Source organism: Herpailurus yagouaroundi, unplaced genomic scaffold (assembly GCF_014898765.1).
Source record: "Herpailurus yagouaroundi ecotype Mexico unplaced genomic scaffold, PumYag 205, whole genome shotgun sequence".
Taxonomy (NCBI): Eukaryota; Metazoa; Chordata; class Mammalia; order Carnivora; family Felidae; genus Herpailurus; species Herpailurus yagouaroundi.
Window position 1 is genome coordinate 3,741,539 of NW_024412436.1, and position 26,341 is coordinate 3,767,879.

The 26,341-nt window shown below is 41.6% G+C and overlaps 2 protein-coding genes across 3 annotated transcripts in view; one reads left to right on the forward strand and one right to left on the reverse strand.

Annotated features, from left to right (window-relative positions):
* The window catches only part of BLZF1 (basic leucine zipper nuclear factor 1), a 30,190-nt gene extending 24,806 nt beyond the window's left edge, over positions 1-5,384 (reverse strand). Inside the window, exons 1-2 of the mRNA XM_040451735.1 lie at positions 5,112-5,384; positions 3,773-3,847 (exon numbers count right to left, since the gene is read on the reverse strand). Coding sequence (XP_040307669.1) covers positions 3,773-3,803 — 31 coding nt within the window. The 5' untranslated portion in view covers positions 3,804-3,847; positions 5,112-5,384. The remainder of the gene's footprint in view (positions 1-3,772; positions 3,848-5,111) is intronic.
* Positions 5,385-5,568: 184 nt separating this feature from the next.
* The window catches only part of NME7 (NME/NM23 family member 7), a 262,404-nt gene continuing 241,631 nt past the window's right edge, over positions 5,569-26,341 (forward strand). For both annotated transcript variants that reach the window (XM_040451736.1, XM_040451737.1), the window contains exon 1: positions 5,569-5,688. In XM_040451736.1, coding sequence (XP_040307670.1) covers positions 5,686-5,688 — 3 coding nt within the window. In that variant the 5' untranslated portion in view covers positions 5,569-5,685. The remainder of the gene's footprint in view (positions 5,689-26,341) is intronic.

The following is a 26,341-nucleotide window of genomic DNA, read 5'->3' on the forward strand; positions in this document are numbered from 1 at the left end:
CAAGTGGGATTCAAAGTCAGTGTTCCCTGTCATCAAACTGATTTGTAAATATTCTCAGGAGGCTGAGGGCCATAACTTGCCAACCCTTGCTCTAGAATGCTGACACAAAAATGATTTTCTAGTCTATCATTACACATTTCTCCTTTTCCCATAAAACTCTAACTCCAAGAACACAAGATACCCTAAGTCTGTAGGATGGTGTGGTACAAAGAACACCAGACTCTGGGTCAAAATACCTGAAGCTCCCCCCGGTCCCCCCACTGCTACATGTTGTGTGACTTCGGGCAGATCACTTACCCTTACTCTCCTCTCATCCCTCAGTGCTCTCAGAATAATGCAAACAGAGTGTTTTAACACGCTTTGTTTCTCTCACCGACAGGACCGTTGGGGGCTCCACAGGGCAGGGTCTGCCTGCTAATCTTTGTACGGTCAGCTTAATTACACGGTGCTTGGCGTGGAAAAGACGCGTAAGCACTTACTGAAGTTCATCAGTGTTAACCCGCCACTGAGATTTCATTTTAACATCCAATAACTAACTCATTTAAAAACCGCTTACTTTTTTCCCCCTCTACACCAAAGCCTTAATTCCGACACTCGGTTATAGTATGACAAACGTTTCAGAGTAGATGCAGATTCAGCTATCAAACAGTTAAACAAATTAGGGATTGTCACTCAGTAATCTGAAATCAATATTCTTTGTAAATGTCACCAATTTCATTTAATGAGGTTTAGTTACTATTAAATTATCTGTGTTATGGATTAGTGGACTTAAGGGTTAGGTCCACATTTTATTGACATGGGATCATTCTCCTTGTCACAGGCTCCATGAATGAAGAGTTCCCTGGTCAAATAAGTGTGGGCCATGCTGTCTACTGTAACTCTTCGCAGCTTCACAGCGTGCGAGGATGTTAAAGGCTCTGGGAGGTCCTGTAGCACAAACTCTCCTTTAATCCAGAACTTCCCAAATTTATCTGTCCGTAGGTTTCTTTTTCGTCTAATACCTGTTCCACAGAATGAGTGTTAGAGTATCGGATGGAATTCTAAGTATTTAGATGATTCAGATTCTCCTATCTGGTTTACTTTCCCTAGACGGTCTGGTTTTATTTAATACTCTTAGTTTTAATCTTGCTCTCAAGAAAGTTTTGGATTCAAATGCTGATTTTCGAACGGTTTCTCTTTATTGCCTGTTTCCCGTTCAAATGAAACCCTAGCAGCAGTCCCTCTCGTGATGACGATATCGCTCAAATGTCCACTGAGAGGAAGTTCGGAATCTCTAAACCAATGTTGCTTCTCTTGTGAGGCAGTTACAGGAAATGCAGGCCACCGACAAACGCCAACCATGACAAATAAACCTGCTTCTAGGCCATGCATACAAGTAACTTTTGTTCACTAACAACGGTTACCATTATATTAAGTAGGAATAGGACTAACAGCTGAATAATGTACCTTGCTTGTAAAATGAAGATCAGATGAAATAAGGTATGGGAAAGTGCTTTATAAGTCTAATGCTCAATACAAACAGGTAGCAACAAATAAAAAATAATTTACTTTCACAGAGGCCTTGCAATAACTAACTTTTAATCTCCAATGATAATACTATATTCAGGTTTCGCTTTTTGCCACGCACCATGCTAATGACTTTCACCGTAGTGACCATTTAATTGCCCTATTCCTCATTAATCCCCAGTGTATTACTTTCATTATATTCTCTGGTTTGCTTCTTCTAATGATTTCCAGTGACTCCGAAATGCTGTTCACACAGCTGAATAAATTCACTTAAATATGTATTGGTATGATCTTCTCTTCCTTGCTTCCTAAGCATATTTGAATCCCTTTCAGAGAGTTTGCTGTTGGAGGTCTGTTTACTGCAAAGCTGGCTTCTGGAAAATAAGTTCCCATGGAGAGAAGGGGACAGGCCCCAATCTCCGGAACTCACTGTCCAAGAACAGCCTGAATCAGGAGGCGTTCACTTTGGGACATGCAAAAAGTGTTCTCAATGCCCGTCTGAAGATGGTCAGTAGGCTATCAGGGTCTGAAGCACAAAGGAACAGATCCAGGCTACAGACAGATTTGGAAGTTGTTCTCACAGACAATTACTAAAGCCCTGAGAGCAGAGGAGAAAGAGGGCTGAAACACGTTAATATTTAAAAGATAAACCAAAAGAAGAGAAGGATGAAAGAGAGAAAATATACTTAGAGCACTGGTGCCCAATAGAACTGTCTGCAGTGATGGAAACGTTCTCTATCTGCACTTTCTAATGCAATTGCTACTAGCCATACGTGGCTAATGAGCACTTGAAACGTGACTAGGGTGACTGAAGGACTGAATTTTTTTTTTTTTTTTTTTTTAAGTAGGCTTGATGCCCAGTGTGGAGCCCAATGGGGGGCTTGAACTCATGACCCTGGGATCAAGACCCGACCCGAGATCAAGCGTCGGATGCTTAACTGACTGAGCCACCCAGGCACCCCATGAATTTTTAATTTTTAAAAATATCAACATAAACTCAAATAGCCATGTGTGGCTATTGTGTTGGAACAGTGAAGGGCTACAGAGTAGGCTGAAAACAAGAATAATATCATGGAAGTCAAGGAAAGAAAGTATTTCAAAAGGTGGGAATGATCAATAGTTCCAGAGAGGACAAGCAAACAGGACTAAAGCAGGACTAAAAAGTAACTACTGTAGTTAGCAAGCATTATGAGTTGATGTGGCCCCCCTCAAATATTCCTATGTTGAAGTCCATACCTCAAAATGTGATCTTATTTGCAAATAAGGTCATTACAGATGTAATTAGTTAGGACGAGGTCATACTGGAGTAGGGTGGGCCCCTAATCCAACACGGTTGATGTCCTTAGGAAGAATCTGGACACACAGGCACATTCACACAAGGAGAATGCCACGTCCACATAAAGCAAAGATCAGGGTGATGCATCTACAAGCTAAGGAATAGCAAAACTACCAGCAAACCAGGAACTAGGAGACTGGCCTGAAACAGATCCTTCCCTGGAGCCTTCAGAGGGAACATGGCCCTGCCAGCACCTTGATGTTAGACTTCCGGCCTCCAGAACTGCGAGACAATACACTTCTGCTATTTCCATTACCCGATTTGGTTTGTTATAGCAGCCCTAGCAATACAACCCAACACAAATGGTCTTTTACACTTCCTAGTTGCTTGTGTGTCTACTAAAATCTTTAGAACATACATCTTCTTGTTTATTTAAGTCTTACTCTTGTAGTGGATAGAAAGCATAGCTGCAAAACTTTGCTTTCACACTAAATGTTTAACAGTAGTTTAACAGCAGTATTGAATACTATCCAATGATGTGACTATTCAGTCGTAGACCTGGGTACTGAAATGTAAACACCGCACTACAAAACAAGCACGGAGAAATCTGAAACACAAATGATTCCCAAGAGCCCTATGAGATTTAGTTGCTTGGCTCAAGCACTCCTCCGTCCTTGTGTCATAAATTACATGTTTTAAAAACAATGAACATCGGGGGTGCCTGGGTGGCTCAGTCGGTTGAGCGTCTGACTTCAGCTCAGGTCATGATCTCGCAATTCGTGTGTTCGAGCCCCGCATCAGGCTCTGTGCTGACAGCTTAGAGCCCGGAGCCTGCTTCGGATTCTGTGTCTCCCCCTCTCTCTGCTCCTCCCCCACTCATGCGTGTGTGCGCGCGCGCTCTCTCTCTCTCTCTCTCTCATTCAAAAATAAATACAAACATTAAAAAAAAATTTTTTTTAAACAATTAACATCAAAAAAAAGAACACTTACCTTTGGCTTCTAAACTTTCAAGAGTAGTCATTTTTTAACCAATGAAAAGGCACCTCAAACCTTCTACGGAAAAACCTAAAAATGTATAAATTGAAACAATTAAGACAATACCATACAAAGATGTTTACTAAGTTTATTAATTACCTTGTAATTTAGATATGACAATATTCTAGTTTCTGCATTTAGTACACATGCATTTCAAAACCTTCCCACAGGTGATACTGTTATGGTTACCGAAGGTCTCAAAAAATCACTGGTGGTTTACTTTCAAATTTGTTTCACTGTTTCTGCCAAGTATACTCTATCAGGTGCCCTGGATTTTAGTTAAGAAACTGTGGTGAAGTTACTGTAGCGGCTTTTGTATCATTGATACGACAACAGTAATCTTACTTATTAAAAATTTTTAAAAAATGTTTTTATTTGTTTTTGAGAGAGAGAGAGAGAGAGAGAAAGAGAACGAGTAGGGGAGGGGCAGGGAGAGGGAGACACAGAATGTGAAGCAGGCTCCAGGCTCTGAGCTGTCAATACACGCCCCAATGCCCGCTGGCACTCGTGACCCACAAGATCGTGACCTGAACCGAAGGCACACCGAACCGACTGAGCCACCCAAACGCCCCAACAGTAATTTTAAAGAAATTACTTTCTCAGGGGACATTAGTGACACTAATTTGCTAACTATTTATATCCCAAAGGAACTTCTGTTTAAACTATATAACAAAAATACTCAGAACTTAATTTGCACTTTCTTGGTCATAGAATTAAAATGGCATAGCATATGTTTTCAGAAACGTGTGCATGGCCTTTTCAGTAAAGACTAAGATTCAGTGGAAAACAGGAGGAGGAAGGTGGTGCTTAGTAGAGTGACACGATCGAATATGATGAACTGTACGTTAGATGGCAACTGGTTTCACCACAAAAATGATCACCCTGAGTACTCGATCTGACTTGGCACAGGGTCCTCCACGACTACCTTCCTCAATAGTCACAACCCCCCCCTTCTGTCGCTCTGAAAACAGGTCTCCAAAGACCCCTTCGCAAGAGCAAGGAGCCCAGCCACTGCGCTCGGAGGAAGCGCCACGGCTCGGCCGGCAAGGGCCAATTTAAGGGGGTGGGAGGGTGTGGAGTGGGTAACAGGTGGGAAAGCGACAAGCTGGTCAACCTCTGCCGTCCGGGGAGCCGAATCCGAAATTCCGTCCCTGTCTGAACAAGTTTTCCTGGAACAAAAGGCAACCTTTCCCCAAATCCAAAGCGTCTGAACACCAAACTCCAACCCAGACCTCTGTCCCTTTCAAACGTCCCCCCCGCCCCTCGGTTACACAAGCCCGTTTCTTGCACTTACCGCCAAGGGTCCTTACTCTGCCGATCCCAGGGGCTTCACTTTACAGACCTGCGGGCTCCGCACACTCCTCTTCCGTTCCGAAGCTGACCCGCCCAGACCTTCCTGACATCCAGCGGCTGGCTCACTATTAATCACTTCCTGTTCTCAGGGTTTCGTTTCCGGAACAATTTTCCAAAAGAGAAAGGTAAATACGCTCTGTGGTGTCTTAAAACGCGAGTGACGCAGCACATGAGGTCTAAGGCTTCTGTAAGTGAAAAACGGATAGATGTCTACTTAGAAATAAATTATAGGATATGTGGAGCGCCGGCTGTGTATCACTTAACTTCCGGGTCACCTGTCAACCAAACAAGTGATGACGCTGGCCCCAAGCGGCGCCATGAAAGGGCGGGGCTGTCGACGGGATGGGCGGAGTTCTAATTCTCCCAGCCCCTGGGAACGAAGGGGCGGGGCGGTGGCGATTCCGCACGTCCGGTAGTAGGCGGGGCTCTGTTGCCGGAGTAACCGGGCGTCGGGGTTGAGGTGGTGTCTTCCTGTGGCAACGCTACCTATTCCCCTGTGCCGAGATCCTGAGGCTATGGTGAGTGCCAGGCGAGGCCGGAGGAACCGCTTCACGGTCTTGGTTACGTAGCGTTCCAGGTCCTGGGGCGGAGGGTCACTCAGAGGCGGCCCGGTTTCTTCCACCTTCGCCCCATGTTTCCCTCTTTCCAGGGGCTGTTTCTGCAGTTTCCTTTCTCTCCCTGTGTCTTGCAGCACCTCGAATTCCGCTTCGGTACTGCTGAGCCTCTGGAGTAATGTGACAAAAGTGTAGGGGTAAACACGGAGTCTCATACCTTGAGGCGAGACATTATTTCGAACAGACGTTTTAAATGTTTGTAGTTTTCATCACTTCAAGTTCTTGGCTTCTCTTTAACGCGCCTCATTTAAGAGCATTGGTTGTGTGTGTGATGGCTCAGCACTGACCCAGGTGTCCCTGGGTCTCGCAGTGTTTGCCCTCCAGAGCCGCAGAGCGCTGCTCCTTCTCCCCTCTAAGGGCCATTTAGTCGGAACCGTATTTGCACAGCTGTCTTCTGGCCAGGGGATTATCCCCTAGGTAGGTGCTTTTTAAGAGGAATGCCCCTCAAGATCTCTTGGGAGAGTTTCTGGAAAATTCACTTGTTTGAGCCTCACCCCCAGAAATTCTGAATCAATAGGAATGGGGCTGGGCATTTTTAAAAAGCCTAGAGCTAATTTTTATTGAGTCACTTGTTTGAGAACACCGGGGGGTCGAGTTAATTCACCTAATTAGCAACTCTTTTAAAGAGTTACGAATAACGGACTGGGGGATGGAAAGATGACTGTTGTCAGAAGGGTGTAGCTTACGAATTTAGCATCGGAGCCCCTCCCACCACCTGTTCTTTCTCCCTTCCTACTCAGGGACCTTTTCTTGCCCCAGTCTGCCCCTGTGCTTTTCCAGCGGAGCCCTTTCCAAACTTTCACTTCCCCAACCCCTGTCCCTTCCCCTGCTTTTTCCTCCCTTCTAAGCAGATGCCAGAGACTGAAAGTCGTTTTCTTCAGCCTCGTGCCCCTAACCTACACCTTGATATATATTTTACTCATCATTCGATCTTGCGTTTCTAGTGTAGAGAGAGTGGTGTTGAAGGACAATGCATCCACCTTTCCTCTAGATCTCATTCCCTCCCATCTGTTACAAGACCTTTTGCTTCTGCTTATCTTTTATCCCCCCACCCCACCCTGTGCTTTCAGCCTCTCTGCCTCCTTTTCCTGCAGTGTTCTGGTCATACATCTTGAGAAAATGAAATAAAACAAAAAAGCGTATCCCCCATGCTGGTTTATCCAGTTACTGCCCAATCCTCCCTTGCGCCTTTCTTTGACTGCATGGAAGCACAGTATTTTCACCTGCTTTAAATGCCCCCCTTTTCATCCTCAGTACTCTTGTCCGACTTCCTCTTGAATGGTTTCAATGAAGTTGCCCTTTTCCAAGTTTTTAATGGCCCTAAAATGCCAGATCCAATGATTTCTTCTCAAAGTTTATTTTATTTAGCTTTTCTGTGATAACTGAAGTTCACAAACATTCATTCCCCCCCTACCCCCCTCCGCCTTTCCCCCCACCGGCCTTGCCTGCTTTTTAAATGCCATTCTCCAGGACTCAGTCCTTAATTATTTTCAGTTCTTAGTCTATGCATTTTGCTGGGGTGATTTCATCCACGCACATGAGTTTTACTAATGCCTAAGCATTCACACCTAAACTTCAGTTTTCAGGAGCACCTGGTGGCTTAGTTAAGCATCCGACTTCGGCTCAGGTCATGATCTCACAGTCTATGGGTTCGGACCCCACGTTGGGGCTGACAGCTCAGAGCCTGCTTCTGATTCTGTGTCTCCCTCTCTGTCTCTGCCCCTCTCCTGCTCATGCTCTGTTTCTCTCTCTCTCTCTCTCTCTCTCTCTCTCAATAAATAAATAAACATTAAAAAGAAGTTTTTAAACTTCAGTTTTCCTCTCATACCTGCTAGGGCCTAACCTAGTTGCTTCCCGGACACTCTTCCTGGTTACCACAAAGGCCTCTCAAATTTGCCATGACTAAAACTGAACTTGCTATCATTCTACCTGGGTTTCCTTATTCCTTCAAGTTAATTAATGAGATCACTCTAACTTATAATATAGCTTTAATATTATATAACTAATTAATATGGTTATTACATATTGCAATATATGTAACCTAAACCAGAAACCAGAGTTAACCTCTCTTGCTTTCCTACGCTTCCCATATTCAGGTGGTCACTAGATCCTGTTTTAGTTTGAGGTCTCCTCATTTCTTGCCTGGACTGTTGCAGTATATCTTTAATAGTGTGGTATGGCAGTTATTCGAGCCATTATTTTCTCAGTAACAAGAAGGAATTTTCTAGGACCCAAATCTTTGAGGTCACCTCTTTAGTTTATTAAAAAAATTTTTTTTAAATGTTTATTTATTTTTGAAAGGCACAGAGTGCGAGCAGGGAAGAGGCAGAGAGAGAGGGAGACACAGAACCTGAAGCGGGCTCCAGGCTCTGAACTGTCAGCACAGAGTGCTTGAACAGCAGAGCTTGAACTCATGAACCGTGAGATCATGACCTGAGCCGAAGTCAGACGCTTAACCGACTGAGCCACCCAGGCACGCCTGAAGTCACCTCTTTAAAACTGTAGGCTCTCCAAACCCTACCGTATAAAATTCAGGGTCCCTGGAATGGCATGCAAGGCCCTCCATCATCTAGCATTTACCCGTCTAGCTGCTTTCATGTCTGTCCATTGCCTAGACATTCCTTTCAACTGCTTGTCTTTCACTGAATGTTCTAAGCACCTTCAAGCTGGTGGTATGAGTGTTCCTTCTACTTTGCACACGCTGTACACGGGATACTCTTCTGCCCGTGTTTGCTGGCCAAATTCCTTTGGATTCTTTCAGACCCAGGTTAAGTGTGTCTCCTCCTGTGATGGTTACTTACTTCTCTGCTCAAAGAGAGGTGACTTTTTTTTTTTGGTCACAACTTTACATAGTACACATCTCTCTTGTTGTACTTACCACATTCAGTTGAAATTGTGTATGAATTTGTCACTCTTACCAAACTGAACTGGGAGGGGGATCAATATTTTGTTCCCTGCTATTGCTTAGACTGTATTAGGCGCTCAGATATTTGCTGAATGGAGAAAGAAGGAATGTGGTGAGTGTCCCGAGAGGTTACAAAGTACTTGGGGAATACTGGAGGATGGAGTCCTCACTTTTCAGAGTCAGAAAGGCCATCATTAAGCGAATGGAATAGAATTTCCATAGCTAGAATTGGATGGCATAGGGGAATGGAAAGTGACATTTGTGGAATACTGGTTTTCTTTGTGCTTGTCTTACCTTCTGTCATTTAGACTTCCCAACTACCCTAAGAGGGGTGACCTCCCCCCACCGCCCCCGGTTGGAGTCGCGTGTTTCAAACTGGGTGGTCAGTGAAGGCTGCTGTGAAGAATTGACTTCCATCTTGAGACCTGAATGATGAAGTGCTGTGGTCTGGGGGAAGCGTACCAGGCAGCACTAACAACAAGATCAAAGGTCCTGAGGCAGTCAAGCAGTTGGCATATTGCAGGAACTGATCTCGTGATTTAATGTAAAAATAGAATAGAAATTCGGTGGTGGGGAGTTGGGGGGGCAGCGGCAGTGGACAAAGTATGGCAGAGGGTAATGTGAAGTGCAGTTAGAGAGGTAGACAGAGGCCAGACCAAACGTATGTACTTCAGCATGGTTTCTCAGACGAGGTTCTAACCCATTACTCGGTCATGACATCAATTTGTCGTATGTAGCCAGCATTAAAAAAGATGACATAAAACAGACACTATATTCATTGTATGTAATAAGGATAACTTCCATGAAACTTTTATTGCAAATTGTGTGTGTGTTGTATGTCCTGGGTTATGATACAAATCACGTTCCTGGAGCGCCTGGGTGGCTCAGTCAGTTGAGCGTCCGATTTTAGCTCAGGTCACAATCTCATGGTTTGTGAGTTCGAGCCCCGCATTGGGCTCTGTGCTGACAGCTCAGACCCTGGAGCCCGCTTCGGATGCTGTGTCTCCCTCTCTCTCTGCCCCTCCCCTGCTCCCGTTCGCTCGTGCGCGCTCTCTCTCAAAAAATAAACATTAAAAAAAAAAACCCAAACCCCATATTCCTTACTGTTGGTCATGACCCACAAAGTTCAAGATACAGTATACTTTGTACTAATATGTACTTTAAGAGGTAAAATAGTTAATCTCAAGGCACACAGATTTCTTATTCCTCCTTTGACTTAGTGACAATCTTATTGTGTGACGGGAGAAGCTCTGAATTTAATGAGAGCTTAAAATTGACTAGAGTGGAATTTTCAAGTTTCCTTTTGCATGCAGATCTGTCTCCTGTGTCATTCGCTGTGAATCCTTTATGAGAAAGAATAGGCCTTTAGAAAACTAGAGGGGCGCCTGGGTGGCTCAGTCAGTTAAGCATCTGACTCGTGATTTCAGCTCAGGTCATGATCTCATGGTTTGTGGGTTCAAGCCCCACATCGGTCTCCACACTAACGGTGAGGAGTCTGCTTGGGATTCTCTCTCTCCCTCCCTCTCTGCCCTTCCCCCACTTGAGCATGCAGACAGGCTTGCCCTCTCTCTCTCTCTCTCTCTCTCTCTCTCTCTCTCTCTCTCAAATAAATGAAACTTTAAAAAAAAACGAGAGAGAAATTGATGTTCTTTCTCTGTGTTCAGTCTCACCACTAACAGGTATGTTGCATCAAAGGCTGATGGTCTCTCTCCAAGCAGCTGAGGGTGGAATTTGTTTGCCCGGCTGGTTTGTCTTCCTGACCCCTACAATTACATGATCTGGTCAGTTTCTCCCTGCATCTAGTGAACAGTTGTAGCTTCCAGGACCATAATTAGGTTCTGCCTACAAATTCTAGAACCACCTCTGTCATGTGCAGCAGAGCAAATGTAGTTCAGTATGTCTCAATGCATGTTGTTTAAGATAAAGAATACGCTAGGGTCATCAATTTATTTCATTTTGCGCATGAAGAGAGCACAGGACATAATTCCGAGACCCTTTTGAATAATGAAGAGATGTGAATGTTATATGTCTTCTAAAATAGAACATTGATTTCAATGCTGTTATCCAAGATGAACTGCTTCTATAACATAAGGCTTTTAAAGATTGTCACCTGTTTTCCACGAGAATTAGGCTAAACACATGTCTCCAAGTTGGTTTCAAAGAGACTTGAAAGAGGGTTTCATGATTGCTAAATATGGACAAGATTTTATTCCATGAAATGTTTTTCAGTTTTCAGCTTTATGAAGTTTCTTCTAAATAGGTTTACTGTTTTCATCTTTGACATATGCTTCGTAACCATCCAGGATCCCTTTTTGTCACTTGAACTGCTAACTTGGAAGGACCATAATTGTAAAGTCCCAGGAAGGGTTTCATTTATCGGGACTGAATCAGAAAGTATGGCGCCTAAATTAGAAACCTGAAACTTACAAAAAGAAACAACCGATTTTTCCTTCTAAAGCATTTTTATTACAAATATAATTTGGAGTCTGTTTCTTCTTTAATAGGAACCAGTAGTATTTGCAAAAGTGAATAGCAATGGGGTTAATATAATGCCCTAATTTTCCTCACATGTAGCTCTTTTATCTTTTTCTGCCTTTTAATTCTTTATCCTTTCTTTCCTTTTTTCCAAGCTTTATTGGGATATAATTGACATATAACATTGTGTAAGTTGGAAGTGTATAAGGTGTTCATTTGATACACATATTGCAAAATGATTACCACGTTAGCATTAAGCTAATACCCGTATCACATTACATAATTACCATTGCTTTTTTTTTTTTGTGGTGAGAACATTTAAGATCTACCCTCTTAGCAACTTTCAAGTGTATAATCTGGCATTGTTAACTATAATGACAGTGTTGTGCATTAGATTCCCCAGAATTTACTCCTCTTCTAAGTAGAAGTTTTTACCCTTTGATCAACAGCTCACCGTTTTCCTCACCTGCAGCGCCTGGTAACCTCCATTCTATGAATTGTTTCTTTGAGTTTGGTCTTTTTAGATTCCACGTATAAGTGAAATTATACAGTACTTGTCTTTCTCTCTCTGACCAACTTCATTTGGCTTCGTGACCTCAGAGTCCATCCCTGTTGTCACAAATGGCAGCATTTCCTTCTTTCTCGTGGCCCGATAATATTCCGTTGTGTATTTGTGCCACGTTGCTTCATGCATTCATCCACTGATGGGCCCTTAGATTGTTTTTATATCTTGGCTATTGTAAATCATGCTGCATTGAGCATGGGGAGGGTGCATATGTCTTTTGGAGTTAAAGTTTTCATTTTTTTTCCATATATAATATACACAGACATAGAATTGCTCGATTATATGGCACTATTATTTTAAAATTTTTGCGGAATTTTCATGCTCCTTTCCATAGTGGCTGTACCATTTTACATTCCCACCAACAGTGCGTGAGGCTTCCCTTTTCTCCATAGCCTCTGCAACACTTGCTATCTCTTTTTGTTTTTTTTTTTATAGTAGCCATTCTGACAGGTGCGAGGTGATATTTATGGTGGTTTTGATTTACTTTTCTGTGTTGATTATGATGCTGAGAACCTTTTCATGTGCCTGTTATCCATTTGTCTGTTTTCTTTGGAGAAAGTCTGTTCAGTTCTTCTACCCATCTTTTTTAATCCTATTGCTTATATATCTGTTATTCAGTTGTATGTATGTATATATAATTTCGATATTAACCCCTCATTAGATATAATTTGTAAATGTTTTCTCATTTTGAAGATTGCCTTATCATTTTGTTTCTTGTTTCTTAAAATGCCCTTTTTTAAAATGTTTCATTTTATTTTTGAGAGAGAGAGCGAGCGAGAAGGGGAGGGGCAGAGAGAGAGAGAGAGGGAGACACAGAACTTGAAGCAGGCTCCAGGCTCTGAGCTGTCAGCACAGAGCCCGACGTGGGGCTTAAACTCGCAAGCCATGAGATCAGGACCTGAGCCAAAGTCGGATGTTCAACTGACTGAGCCACCCAGGCACTCCTGTTTATTATTTCTTTAGCTGCGCAGAAGCTTTTTAGTTTGTTGTAGTCCCACTTACTGATTTTTGCTTTTTTGTATGTGCTTTTAGTGTCCTACCCGAAGAACTGTTGCCCAGACCAATATCTAGGAGATTTTTCCCTGTTTCCTTTTAGGGATTTTAAGGTTTCCAGTCTTGTGTTTAAGTCTTTAATCCATTCCAAGTTAATTTTTGTGAGCTGTGTAAGATAGAAATCCAATCTCCTCCTTCATCTATTCTTTCCCATTCATCAATTATTCATCAGTTCAAACAGGTATTGAGTGCTTTTTGTGTGCCAGGCACTAACGATAAATACATTGATTAATAACATAGTCCTTCCTCAGTGCCTATAGAGTGGAGCCCAAATATCTGAATTGGCATTCGAGACCTTCCCTGGCCCCAGCTTACCTTGCACACCCCATGGAACTTAGAAAAACAGGTATCAGAGAATAAATTTCAAGAGTAAGTTGGGTCACAAAAGAAAAATTACAAGGTAAGGTCAAAATGTGTCCTAAAAAAGAGTGGCCTGACCTAGCCAGGGTGGTCAGGGAAAGAAGCCCCCTTGATGGTTTAACCTTAAAATTTTTTTTTCTTGGTTGAGACATACAATATATTACATAAATGAATGAAGCCATGACACAAATAAATAAATGAGTAGGTCATCTCATATGGTGCTAAGCAATATGAGGAAAATTAAACGAAGTAATGTTGTAGTGCCAGATTCCAAGCGCACGTAGCTTTAGGTGGGAAAATTAGAAAAGGTCCTCGCGAGGATGTGGCTTTTAAGCTGACCTCTCAGAAGGAAGGAGCAGGCAGGGTGAAGATATAGGGGAAGCACCTTCCAAGCAGACAGCAGCCAAGTGCAGAGGCCCATTGGAGGCTTGGGAGGGGGCAAATGGGGGTGGGATCTAGGGAAGGTGAGGACGATGGGAGGACTAGGGATCCAAGGCAGGCAGCCACCAGGGAATACTGATGCTTCGGAAGCTTGGGAAGGATTTTGGATTTCACTCTAAATGTACTGGGATAATGCCTCACCTACATTTTCCCTATTCTATCAAAAGAGTTTATTTTCCTTGGAGCTGCCTTATTAAAACTTTACTCATATTAGTTTGGTCTTTCAGCGACAATTTCCATCCTATCCGCAACATTTATGATCTTACAAACTTTGGAAAATATTTTCTAATAAACTTTGGAAAAGATTTTTCTGTCCAGATCTTACGTTTGAAGATTAAACACTCCTGATTTCTCCCATTATAATCACTTGTCAAAAATTTAATCGCCCTTTTCTGGACTCTTTGTTTCCATAATATCTTGTCTGAGGTGTGGCAGGCAGAGTCACACATTCCAGATGTATGTTATCATAGTTTCTCCGTGGATGTTGTGTTTTCTGCTGGGATTTCACCTAATATCTTTCTTGATGGTGCTATTGCATAAGATTGAAGTAACTCGTTCTCCAGAAATCTCTCCAACACTTCTATTAGCCTCCTTTCCACTTTCTTGCAAAGTCTGTTTTTAAAGTACTTCATTTCCAAGCGCTGTTGATATTTTAAGACTTTCTATTTATTAGATGTGAGAAATTGCAGCTATTAAAATGTACTGCTCAATTCAAGTTTATTTTCTGATACTAGGCACTTTGTTTAATTAAGTTGCTATTGTTATCTCTCCTGACTCATGTACTGTGCCTTCTTCATAGCGCTTTATTCTTTAAGATGTATTTCTCTATGTATGCGCAATGGTTCCAGAGTTCTCTGATACACGTAAATTTAAATTTCATCTTGTTTTCTGTAGTTCTGATACGAGTTACATAGGCTATATGCATATATATATATGCGGCTATATGCATATATATATATATAATATATATATTATATATATATAATATATATAAAACATATATATGTTTAGGCAACATATATGTTGCCTACAATATATCATTATATGATACATTTGTAATGTATTATATATGTAATACAAGTATATATAAAATACGTATATATATTTAACTTGTATACGTGTCAAATATTTAACTTATACCGGACATAGTCATTTTTGGAGATGTGAAACTATGTAGAAACAATATGATTAAATTCATCTGTAATATCATGGACTATATACAGTCACTATTAATATTTTAGTATAGTATCCCAGTGACACATACATACAGTATACTTACACATACACATACATGTGTATATCTTTTAAAATGTGATCCTACTGTGTGTATGGTTTATAAATCTGTGTTTTTCTTTTTCCTCACTTAATATATCTTATGCAGTTTCCCAGATCCAATTTTAGGAGCTCCATTTTATTTTTTAATTTACTCTGATGTAACCAAGCCATTTATTTATTTGGTCTTTTAACCCCACAACTAATATATTTTTATAGGCATAATTTTACATACATCCATAATTATTTCCTTAGAATAAATTAGAAATGGAATAACTGGGTGAGAGGACGTGTGCATTTCTAAGGCTTTTTGTTTTTTGTTTTGCTTTTTTTTTTTTAATGTTTATTTATTTTTGAGAGAGACACAGAGTGCGAGCGGGGGAGGGGCAAAGAGCGAGGGAGACACACAATCTGAAGCCGTCTCCAGGCTCTGAGCTGTCCGCACAGAGCCTGACACGGGCGGGGCTTGAACTCACAAATGGTGAGATCAGACCTGAGCCAAAGTCAACGCTTAACCGAGTGATGCACCCTGGCGTCCCCCTAAGGCTTTTTGGTATGCACTGCCAATTAACTCCAGAAAGTTTTGCTATTTGTACTCTGCTAGCAGTGTGCCATGGTGCCTGTTTCTTCTAAGCTCTAACCTGGTATTGTTCATACATTTCTTACATACATCTAACAATGGATTTGAACTTCTGGTAAAAGTTTCACCTTTCTTACCCAATATAATGTTAAGATTATAAATTGCCATATGTTCTTTTCATGTGTCTGCTAGCCATTTTCTTTGGAAAAATGTCTATTCGTGTCTTCTGCCCATTTCTTAAGTGGATTATTTGTATTTTGGGTGTTGAATTTGATAAGTTCTTTATGATTTTAGATACTAACCCTTTCTCAGATATGCCGCTGGTGAATATCGTCTCCCTTTCTGTAGGCTGCCTTTTAGTCTTGTTGATTGTTTCCTTCACTGTGCAGAAGACACTTTTTATCTTGATGAGGTCCCAGTAGTTCATTTTTGCTTTTGTTTCCCTTGCCTCTGGAGATGTGTTGAGAAAGAAGTTGCTGCGGCCCAGATCAAAGAGGTTTTTGCCTGCTTTCTCCTCGAGGATTTTGATGGTTTCCTATGTCACATTCAGGCCTTTCATCCATTTTGAATTTATTTTTGTGTATGGTGTAAGAAGGTGGTCCAGTTTTCCCAACACCATTTGTTGAAGAGACTGTCTTTTTCCACTGGATATTCTTGTCTGCTTTGTCAACGATTGCTTGACCATATAGCTGTGGGTCCATCTCTGGGTTTGCTATTCTGTTGCATTGATCTCTGTGTCTGTTTTTGTGCCACAAAACACAACTGTCTTGATGGCTACAGCTTTGTATTATAGCTTGAAGTCCGGCATTGTGGTGTCTCCAGCTTGGCTTTTCTTTTTCAAGACGCTTTGGCTATTCGGGGTCTTTTGTGGTTCCACACAAATTTTAAGATTGTTTGGTTCTAGCTCTGTGAAACATGCTGGTGGTATTTTGATAGGGATTGTATGAAATGTGTAGATTGCTTTGAGCAGTATCGACATTTTAACAATATGTGTTCTTCAACATCACTCGTAGTCAGGGAAATAGAAATCAAAACCATGATGAGATACCACCTCACTTCTATCAGAATGGCTGAAATTAACTACATAGGAAACAACAAATGTTGGCAAGGGTGTGGAAAAAAGGGAACCCTCTTACACGGTTGGTAGGAATGCAAATTGGTGCAGCCAGTCTGGAAAACACTATGGAGGTTCCTCAAAAAGTTAAAAATAGAACTAGCCTACAATCCAGCAATTGTGCTACTAGGTATTCACCCAAAGGATGCAAACATAGGGATTCAAAGGGGCACATGCACCCTTATGTTTATGGCAGCATTATCAACAGTAGCCAAATTATGGAAAGAGCCCAAATGTCCATTGACTGATGAATGGATAAAGAAGACATGGTGTGTGTGTGTGTGTGTGTGTGTGTGTGTGTGATACACACACACACAGGAATATTACTCAGCCATCGAAAAGAATGAAATCTTGCCATTTGCAATGATGTGGATGGAGCTAGAGTGTATTACGCTAAGCGAAATAAGTCAGTCAGAGAAAGACAAATCCCGTTTGATCTTACTTATCTGTGGAATTTAAGAAACAAAACGGATGAACATAGGGGATAGGAAAAAAAGAAAAAGAGAGGGAAGCAAATTATAACTTACCTATAGAGAACACACCGAATGTTGATGGAGGAAGCTGAGCGGGGGATGGACTAAATGGGTGATGAGTATTAGGGAGGGCACTTGTGATGAGCGCTGGGTATTGTATGTAAGTGAATCCCTAAATTCTCCTGAAACCAATATTACACTATAGGTTAACTAGAATATAAATAAAAACAGTGATACAAAAAAAACTTTAAAAATTACAGCATGTTCCGTAGATAAGAAGCACTGTTGGTAATTACCTGAAATATTTTTTCTGTAATTATTTGGCATTTTTCATAAATGGTTAGAATTCAAAATTTATTACCGGTATATACGGAAGAAGATAGAGGTGACTTTTTCTATTCCTCACAGATAGATTATGTAGTTGTCTCTTGTTACCTGTTCTGAGGAAGCAGCCTTTTGTAGTCCACAGGATCTGGTGTAGTGCTAGAAATCTAAAGTTTTTGGGGCGCCTGGGTGGCTCAGTTGGTTGGGCGTCCAACTCTGTCTCAGGTCATGATCTCACGGCTTGTGAGTTCAAGCCCTGCGTCGGGCTCTGTGCTGACAGCTCAGAGCCTGGAACCTGCTTCAGATTCTGTGGCTCCCTCTCTCTCTGCTCCTCCCCCGTTCATGCTCTGTCTCTCTCAAAAAATAAATAAACGTCAAAACAAAAAAAAAAAAAGAAATCTGAAGTTTTCAATCCTACTTGGCCTCAGCATGTATTTATTTACTGTGTGACTTGTAACCTTTCCAGGTAATTGTTTTCCCTTTCATAAAATCAGAACGATAATTTCTGTTCAGAATACCTGAAAGCATTTTTGTGAGGATCAAATGAATATGAAAGTAATTTATAAACTAATGTACTGTGCATATGAAATGTATTCTTATTAACCAGAATGCTGTCTAATGACAGGATAGTCGGGGGACATGGAAGGAGATTAAAATTTAAGATAAGTTTCAGAAATAAATATTTGAGGCTAGTGGTGTTGTCCAATTTTGTGGCTACTTAAAACTTACTTTTGGGGCACCTGGGTGGCTTAGTCGGTTAGGCGTCCTGCTCTTCTCCTTGTGCCTCTCTCTGTCTTCCCCCCTTTCTCAAAAAATGAATAAATTAAAACAGATTTTGAAAAGTACTGTTACAAATTAGATTCATTGTCAATTGAGATTCATTTTCCTAACGGGAACAATAAAGGGTCAGGGTGAAAGGGAGGGACGATGGGAGACGGCAGGAGTACTGCTTGAGGCCGACGTCAGTAATTCTCACATGCTGTCGAGGAAGGGATAGCTAGATGTGTGTGATATGTATTTAGTGAGCATTAGATCTGAGATCCATGAATTTCTACTTAGCTTAAATAGATTAGACGGGAACATTTGCTTTTATTTGTGGTAGTTGAGATTTTATTATTCAGTAATTTGATTATGAAAGTACAATGAGCCCATTTGGGCCTAGTCTTTTCTTGCTACATAGGCCTAGAAATCTGGCTTTGGCAAAACTGAAAACCCCTCCATTTGGTGGCAGGTACAAGTCTGTCATTATGTTAAGTCATCTTGCTGTTTACATTTTATTGTACATGCACAAATCTCTGAAAGGTGAGTATTTGTATGTCTTAAGTATCTGAATATTTTTCATAATTAAACAGCTTTAAGTTTCTCAGGATCCACATATGAGTGAAAACATATGGTATCCGTCTTTCTCTGCCTGACTTATTTCACTTAGCATAATACTCTCCAGTTCCATCCACATTGCTACAAATGGCCAGATTTCATTCTTTCTCATTGCCAAGCAGTATTCCATTGTATATATAAACCACATCTTCTTTATCCATTCGTCAGTTGATGGACATTTAGGCTCTTTCCATAGTTTGGCTATTGTTGAAAGTGCTGCTATAAACATTGGGGTACAAGTGCCCCTATGCATCAGTACTCCTGTATCCCTTGGGTAAATTCCTAGCAGTGCTATTGCTGGGTCATAGGGTAGGTCTATTTTTAACTTTTTGAGGAACCTCCACACTGTTTTCCAGAGTAGCTGCACCAGTTTGCATTCCCACCAACAGTGCAAGAGGGTTCCCGTTTCTCCACGTCCTCTCCAGCATCTATAGTCTCCTGATTTGTTCATTTTAGCCACTCTGACCGGTGTAAGAATCCTGAGAAACTCAACAGAAGACAGTGGGGAGGGGAAAGGGGGGAAAAAAGTTACAGAGAGGGAAGGAGGCAAACCATAAGTTTTTATTCTCTTAAAACTGAGAATAAACTTGAGGGTTGATGGAGGGTGGGAGGGAGGGGAAAGTGGGTGATGGGCACTGAGGAGGGCACCTCTTGGGATGAGCACTGGGTGATGTATGGAAGCCAGTCTGACAATAAATTATAAACAAACAGCTTTATTTTTAAAAAAAAATTTTTTTTTTCAATGTTTATTTATTTTTGGGACAGAGAGAGACAGAGCATGAACGGGGGAGGGGCAGAGAGAGAGGGAGACACAGAATCGGAAACAGGCCCCAGGCTCTAAGCCATCAGCCCAGAGCCCGATGCGGGGCTCGAACTCACGGACCGCGAGATCGTGACCTGGCTGAAGTCGGACGCTTAACCGACTGCGCCACCCAGGCGCCCCTAAACAAACAGCTTTAAAATTTATATTCAAAGGGAGAATGGATCCTAAAATATAATCCCTCCCCCCCCCCAGCATTTTCATTTAAAAATTTCATAACATCTTTCAGATTTTACCTTGTTTCTCAATGCACACATAGGTTGAGCTATGGGGTAATAATACTAGCCCTCCTAGTAATGGTAACAATATCTACTGTTAAATATTGTTGTGACTGAACGGGATAAAGTTCTTAGCCTAATGCTTTATGTATCATAAGCACCCCAAGAATGTCGGCTATTATTATTGGTGCTGCCGTTGTTATTACTGACAGGTGTTAAATGGAGACTTATTGAACATGAGAACAGAAAGGAACGACTCATCACTGTGTAGGAGTGTTAATTAAAAACAAAACGAGTTAACTTTACAGCGTTCTCTGTGGGTTTCTTTTTTATTCACTTTCAGGTTTTCTTCAACTTGTGAATATATCTATATTTAAAGTTAAGCTTATGCATACTCAGATCAACGTTGATTCCTTAAATTTACCAGAAGGCATTTTCAAACATAGGAGGAAACGATGTCACCGTGGTTTATTGTTCAGTGTTCACCCTAGTGCCCTGCCCCGTTAGGGGCTTAACAAATGCTTTTTTTTCTCTCTTTTCAACAGTTTGCTTATTGACCGAGTAGCTCCTGTGGGGCGAGTTGTGACTGGGCGCATACACATTTGTGACCATTAGGAATACTTGAGGTGTTCTTACTAATGTGCTTCTTAAGAAAATTCTTTTTGATTTACCCTTTTGAAATAGCCAGTTTTTAAAGTTTACTTTTTTTTTTTTTTTTTAATTTCACATTTACATGCACTTCAGCTACACGTGCTATTCCATTTGCCTGGAATGCTTCTCCACGTGTCCCTACGCGCCTGTGACACCTCTTCAGAGAGGATTTTCTTTCGCACTGTAGCTAAATTAGCAGCTTCAGTCACTCTTGTCCCCTCTCCTCTTCCCCCTTCTCTTTTTTTCACTTTAGCACCTGGCAAAAGCTCTGTGCATTTGCAATTTTACTAATGATGGTGCCTGACATTTACAAAACATTTTCCTATTTTTTAAGGCATTTAAGATTCTTAACTAATTCATAGTGGCCTTTAGAGATAGCTACTGTAGGTATGGAGAAGACAGACGAATATTAGTAGAGAGCAGAGGAGCACAGATGTCCAAGGAAGAATAATGCTCTGAAAATAGAGTTGCAGAGAAAGGAAGTTAACTTTCCACCACGTTTCCCTGGTAGTCACATGGTAGAGACCAGGGCTGGGGACCTAGTTTTGAGCAAGGGCTTATTACCGCCAGAGAATGTCTAGAATTCCAAGTCAAATACAGTAGACTCTTTTATTCTGAGAGAGAACTCTAGGCTCGTTCGTTCACTCAACAGTTACTTTTAAATCCCTATTAAGTGCCAGACCCTGTCCTAGGCACCTAGGACCTAGCAGTGAATGACAAAGACCTGCCCTTATGGAGCGAAAACTTCTAGGGGTAGGGAGTCACAAAAAAAAAAAAACAACAACAAAAAAAAAACCCAAAAAACAAAAACGTGAAATGTTAGGTATCGATAACTGCTATGAAAAGCTGAAACCAGTTATAGGGTCAGAGAGTAAAGGAAGTGGAAGGGGGTTGGTATTTATTTGGATGGCCAGGGAAGCCTCTCAGAATCGCCCACATTTGAGCAGAGGCCTGAATGGAGTGGTGCTATGAGGGCCTTGGTAGTCCTGGCGGGAGAGCCGTCCAGGTAGAGAAAACTGTAGGTGCAACGATTCTGTGGTGGGAGCCTGCTCAGCTCGTCCGGGGACCAGCAAGAAGGCCCGTATGACTGGAGCAGCGAGTGTGGGTGGAGAGTGGCAGAAATGTGGTCGACAGAGAGCTTGAGGCCAGAGGACACGGGCCCTGTGTGGTATGAACTCATCAAGTCTTCGAGCCGGAACACTGGATTTTCGAAAGACCGGTATTTCTGAAACTGAGGCTATGGCTCACTGGTTGACTGTGAACCCTAAGTTGTGACTGGCAGCTGACCTTTAAAAAACAGTATAAAATATTAGTGCATTGCACGTACCGAGGATAAGAATTGTCGCTTGGAACTTCCTTTCGTTTGTGGGGGATATGTGTATGTTTGGGTCTGATGGAAATTGTAGTTCTTACTGTAGGTACTGGTAAAAACAAACTGCGTGCGATCACTGACCTAGTCGTATCCCCGAATTGTAGAGACGGGGAAACAAAGCTGGAAAATACTGAACGGCTCACGAGTATCCTCCTTCCGCGTGGTGCTCCTGCTCCCGTCCCGTGCTCCTGTGTAGATGGCAGTGTGCTTATCTGTGTCTAGGTGTGGCTGACTCTGTACAGAATTCGGTCTAATTTCTAAGTGAGGAGAAGGAATTAAACGCTTAATTTAGGGGCGCCTGGGTGGCTCAGCCAGTTAAGCATCCGACTTCAGCTCAGGTTCTGATCTCACGGTTCGTGAGTTCAAGCCCCGCATTGGGCTCTGTGCTGACAGCTTGGAGCCTGGATCCTGTTTCGGGTTCTGTGTTTCCCTCTCTCTCTCTCTAAAAAATAAACGTTAAAAAAAAACAAAAAAAAAAAGCTTAATGTAGTCAATACCACATTAGTAAGTACCCAGCCTCTGCTCTGTTTTACGATCCTCTTTTACCCTGTCTTATTTTCCTTTACTTTCTCTGTTTTCTTAAATCTCCTCCTGTTTATCCAGGAAAGAAAGCTATCCAAAGGGAAGAGATTGAGAGGGAGAGAAAGAAATCCAGGAATGAGAGAGAGTCAGACAGACATATCCAAACTCCAGCAGAGGAAAGAAAATCAAGGCCCAGAGTGAGCAAGACGTAGTGACATCTCTGTTCCGGCCTGTCCCCCCTGCTGCTTCCGCCGTCCCCTCTGCCCCTTCCCGAGGGGCAGTGTACTGATTCGTACACTGAGCTGTCATGATGCTGTTCGTCTGTATTACCGTTAACCTCTTATCCAAACAATCAATCTATAATCTTAAGATAGGTTCAGGCTCAAAAGAGACTTCATTTTGGAGACCTTGCAAGGGTAAATTAATGAAATTGGATTAAATCTAAGGGTTAAAAACAATGCCAACACATGGCAGCAACCTAAGTGTTCATTAATAGATGCATGGATAAGGAAAGTGTGGTGTATACACACACACACACACACACACACACACACACAATGGACTGTTACTCAGCCATAAAAAAGGATGAGATCATGCCATTTGAGACGCCGTGGATGGACCTAGAGGATATTATGCTAAGTGAAATAAGTTGGACTGAGAAAGACGAATACCGTATGACTCCACCATAAATGGAATCTAAAAAATAAAAACAAAAACAAAAAGTGGAATCAGAACTACAAATGCAGAGAATAGTTTCCAGAGAGGAGGAAAGAAGGGGGAGTGGGCAAAATGGATGAAGGGGAGTGGGAGATACGGGCCTCCGGTTATGGAATAAGCCACGGGAATAAAAAGCAGAGCAAAAAGAACACAGTCAATGATATTGTAATAGCGATATAATGGGACAGATGGTAGGTGCACTTGTGGTGAACGTAGCATGATATATAAACTTGTCAGATCACTAAGTCATACACCTGAAACTAATATAAAAAGAAAGACACACATACACCCCAGATTAAACCCTTTTTAAAAAATGTCATGAGGAAGATATTCTTGAAATAGTTTAGCAGGATTTTAAAAATCATTGTTTTTAAAACGGTTATGTAATTTATTAGATGTGAGAAAGCAAGTGAAGAGAATTCACTCATCTTCCATACAGTGGCTGTTTGAACCTGATCATTTATTTCTTCAGTAGCTTAAAAAAAAAGCTTTAAACTTGGAACTGGTTGAGGGAAGGATCAAAAAAACCCTCAGATTAGGTCCTTTTTTATGCAGGTGATTAGGGAGGAATGAAATTGATCTGACACAAGTTGCCTTTTTAATAAAACATTTCCTTAAAAAATTTTTTTTAATGTTTGTTCATTTTTGAGAGAAAGACAAAGCATGAGCAGGGGGAGGGGCTGGGAGAGAGGGAGACACAGAATTCAAAACAGGGTCCAGGCTCTGAGCTGTCAGCACAGAGCCCGACGCAGGGCCCGAACCCACGAACCTCGAGATCATGACCTGAGTTGGACGCTTAACTGACTGAACCACCCGGTCGCCCCTAATAACACATTTCTTAAAGCCCTGATGACTGAAGCCTATATGAAAAGCCAAAAGAAACCTGTCAACTTGTAGACCTGAGTGGGAAACCTATTTTTCTTAATAGTTCACATCTATAATCTATCGAATGACTACTGTGTATTAAGTTCTTTTCATAAGATGGAACAATCTCAGGTTTAAAAACACGTGAGGCAGGGCCCAGACTTGAACCGGTTTGGCCTGGGAGCCCGTGCTCTTTTCAGTCTACTGCAATTGGGGCCAAGGTGTTTTAAGATTTCAAAATTGTTTCTGTAGCTGTAGAGAAGTAACTTACTTTTGGAAAACTCAGTTTCCAGAGCATATAGTGATACAACATTTTCTTCAAAAAGTCATAATTCATATTTTGATAATTAAGGGCCTCTGAAAAATGATGATGATTTAATGCAAACTGGCCGTGTGGCCTGGCGATGTCGATATCCACATTGAACAGTAGGTGGCACTCTCCCATCACCGGAAACATTCTTTCAGGAAAAGATCACCTTCATGGATTTCATTAGTGCTTATTAATTTTAATCATACTATGTGGCATATTAATGCCACTCAGCTAGAATGCACAGAGGACACAGTAGCACATATTTAAGACACATATATTTTCCTTTCATAAATTAGAAGGCTGAATCATGAAAAAACTAAACTTGACATTTTTTTTTTTAGAATCTGTGACTCCGTGAAATATGCTTTATCTTATTTAAAAAAAATCTTACAACAGTAAACTGCTAAGTTAAAATAACCCATGAATCATCCTATGATTATTAACCCATAATGTGTTCACCCATAATGTAATATAGGCGAAAGCATTCCAAAGAGTAGAAGAGCTCCCCATGGAGCTCCTTAGGTGGACTGTCTGAAGACTGCTGATAGAGTCGAGCCTTCCCCCGACTCTTACAGAGGCACATGCGTGCTACAGCCGCTTGAATCTGCCCCGCTTGACTGTGCACGTAGTATTTCCTCCAGTGATTGGTGATGGATACTCACGGTACTCAGACTCGTTCTTCTCTCATGAGGATAGTACAAACAGAATCAGCTGCCAACTATAATTAATGCTGAATAGCAATAGTGTGCACTGCATGCAAATCCGCCTGTATATTTAACATCTGCAGCATTTGGCATTTGAAACAGAGGAAGCATGGAACCAGTTTGGTTTGCATGAAGCTGTCCTCGATCTCAGCAACCAGAGCCACGTACATATTGCCATGCGTGTTTGCACTGCACAAGTGTGGGTTGGAGGTATGCTAGTTTATGATGCATTTTTCTAATAGTAAAATGTTCTGAGGAAGGCACAGCCTTTGCAGATTTAACGCAGAAGCACTAGGTCGACCAGGGAACGGGTTTCTCAAATTTCGACTTGGTGACACTGGTTATTTATGCCATTGGCACTTTTCCTAGAGGGATGGAAGAGTAGGAGAGGGAGCATGGGAGACAGAAGGTGATGTAAAAATACATTCCAGTGGGGCACGTGGGTGGCTCAGTCGGTGATCTCACAGTTTGTGAGTTCGAGCCCCGCGTCGGGCTCTGTGCTGACAGCTCAGAGCCTGGAGCGTGCTTTGGATTATGTGTCTCCCTCTCTCTCTCTTTCAGCCCCTCCCCTGCTTGTGCTCCGTCTCTCTCTGTCTCTCAGAGATGAATAAATGTTAAAAAAAAAATACATTCCAGATGCGTGCAAATTGCTAAAAATATCAGGGTGGGTTTAGGGTTTCCACATTGGAGGTGGGATACCTTCCCACTCTGTCTGTCCCTCTAATTCCACCTTCAGGTCATGCTGACTTTTTTTGTTTTTTGAATTTACCAACCTCCATTTCCCAGTCACAACTTTATGCTTTTTGTCTCCCTAAAATATTTACTCCCCGGGTTTCTGCATGGACAGCTTCTCCTCATCCTGGTTTTACTTCAGATGATACCTGCTCATGGAGGGCTTTCTTGATCATTCTAGCTGGAGAGGGAATCCCTATCTTTCTGGTCTCTAGTCATTAACACATTTACTTATGTATTCTGTTGTCTTTATAAGACTTATCATTACAGGAATTATACTTTTTTGTTTTTTGGGTTTTTTTTACATTCTATGAGGAGAGACAAAATTAATAAACAAGCACTATGTCAACAGGGCCTTGTCTGTCTTGAATATTCCCGGTGTTTGCTGCCGTACCTGGGTGGCAAAGAGAAGGAACTGTTTGTTGACTGGATGAAGGAATGAATAAATTCTACTTTTCAGGCACTTTATACTTTCCATTTTATAGTGGCTAGTAGATGAACTCTGCTTTTTAAATATATTCATTCAACAAATATTTAATAATACCCACTATATGCTATGCATACACCTAGTCTCTTGGGAGGCATCTATGAACAAAACAGATCGTAAAAGGGCTCACATTCTATTGGGGGAGATCTACAATAAAAACTAAACTGGTAAGTATAACCTACAGAATATTTGAAAGTGTGAAATGCTATAGGGAGAGTGGG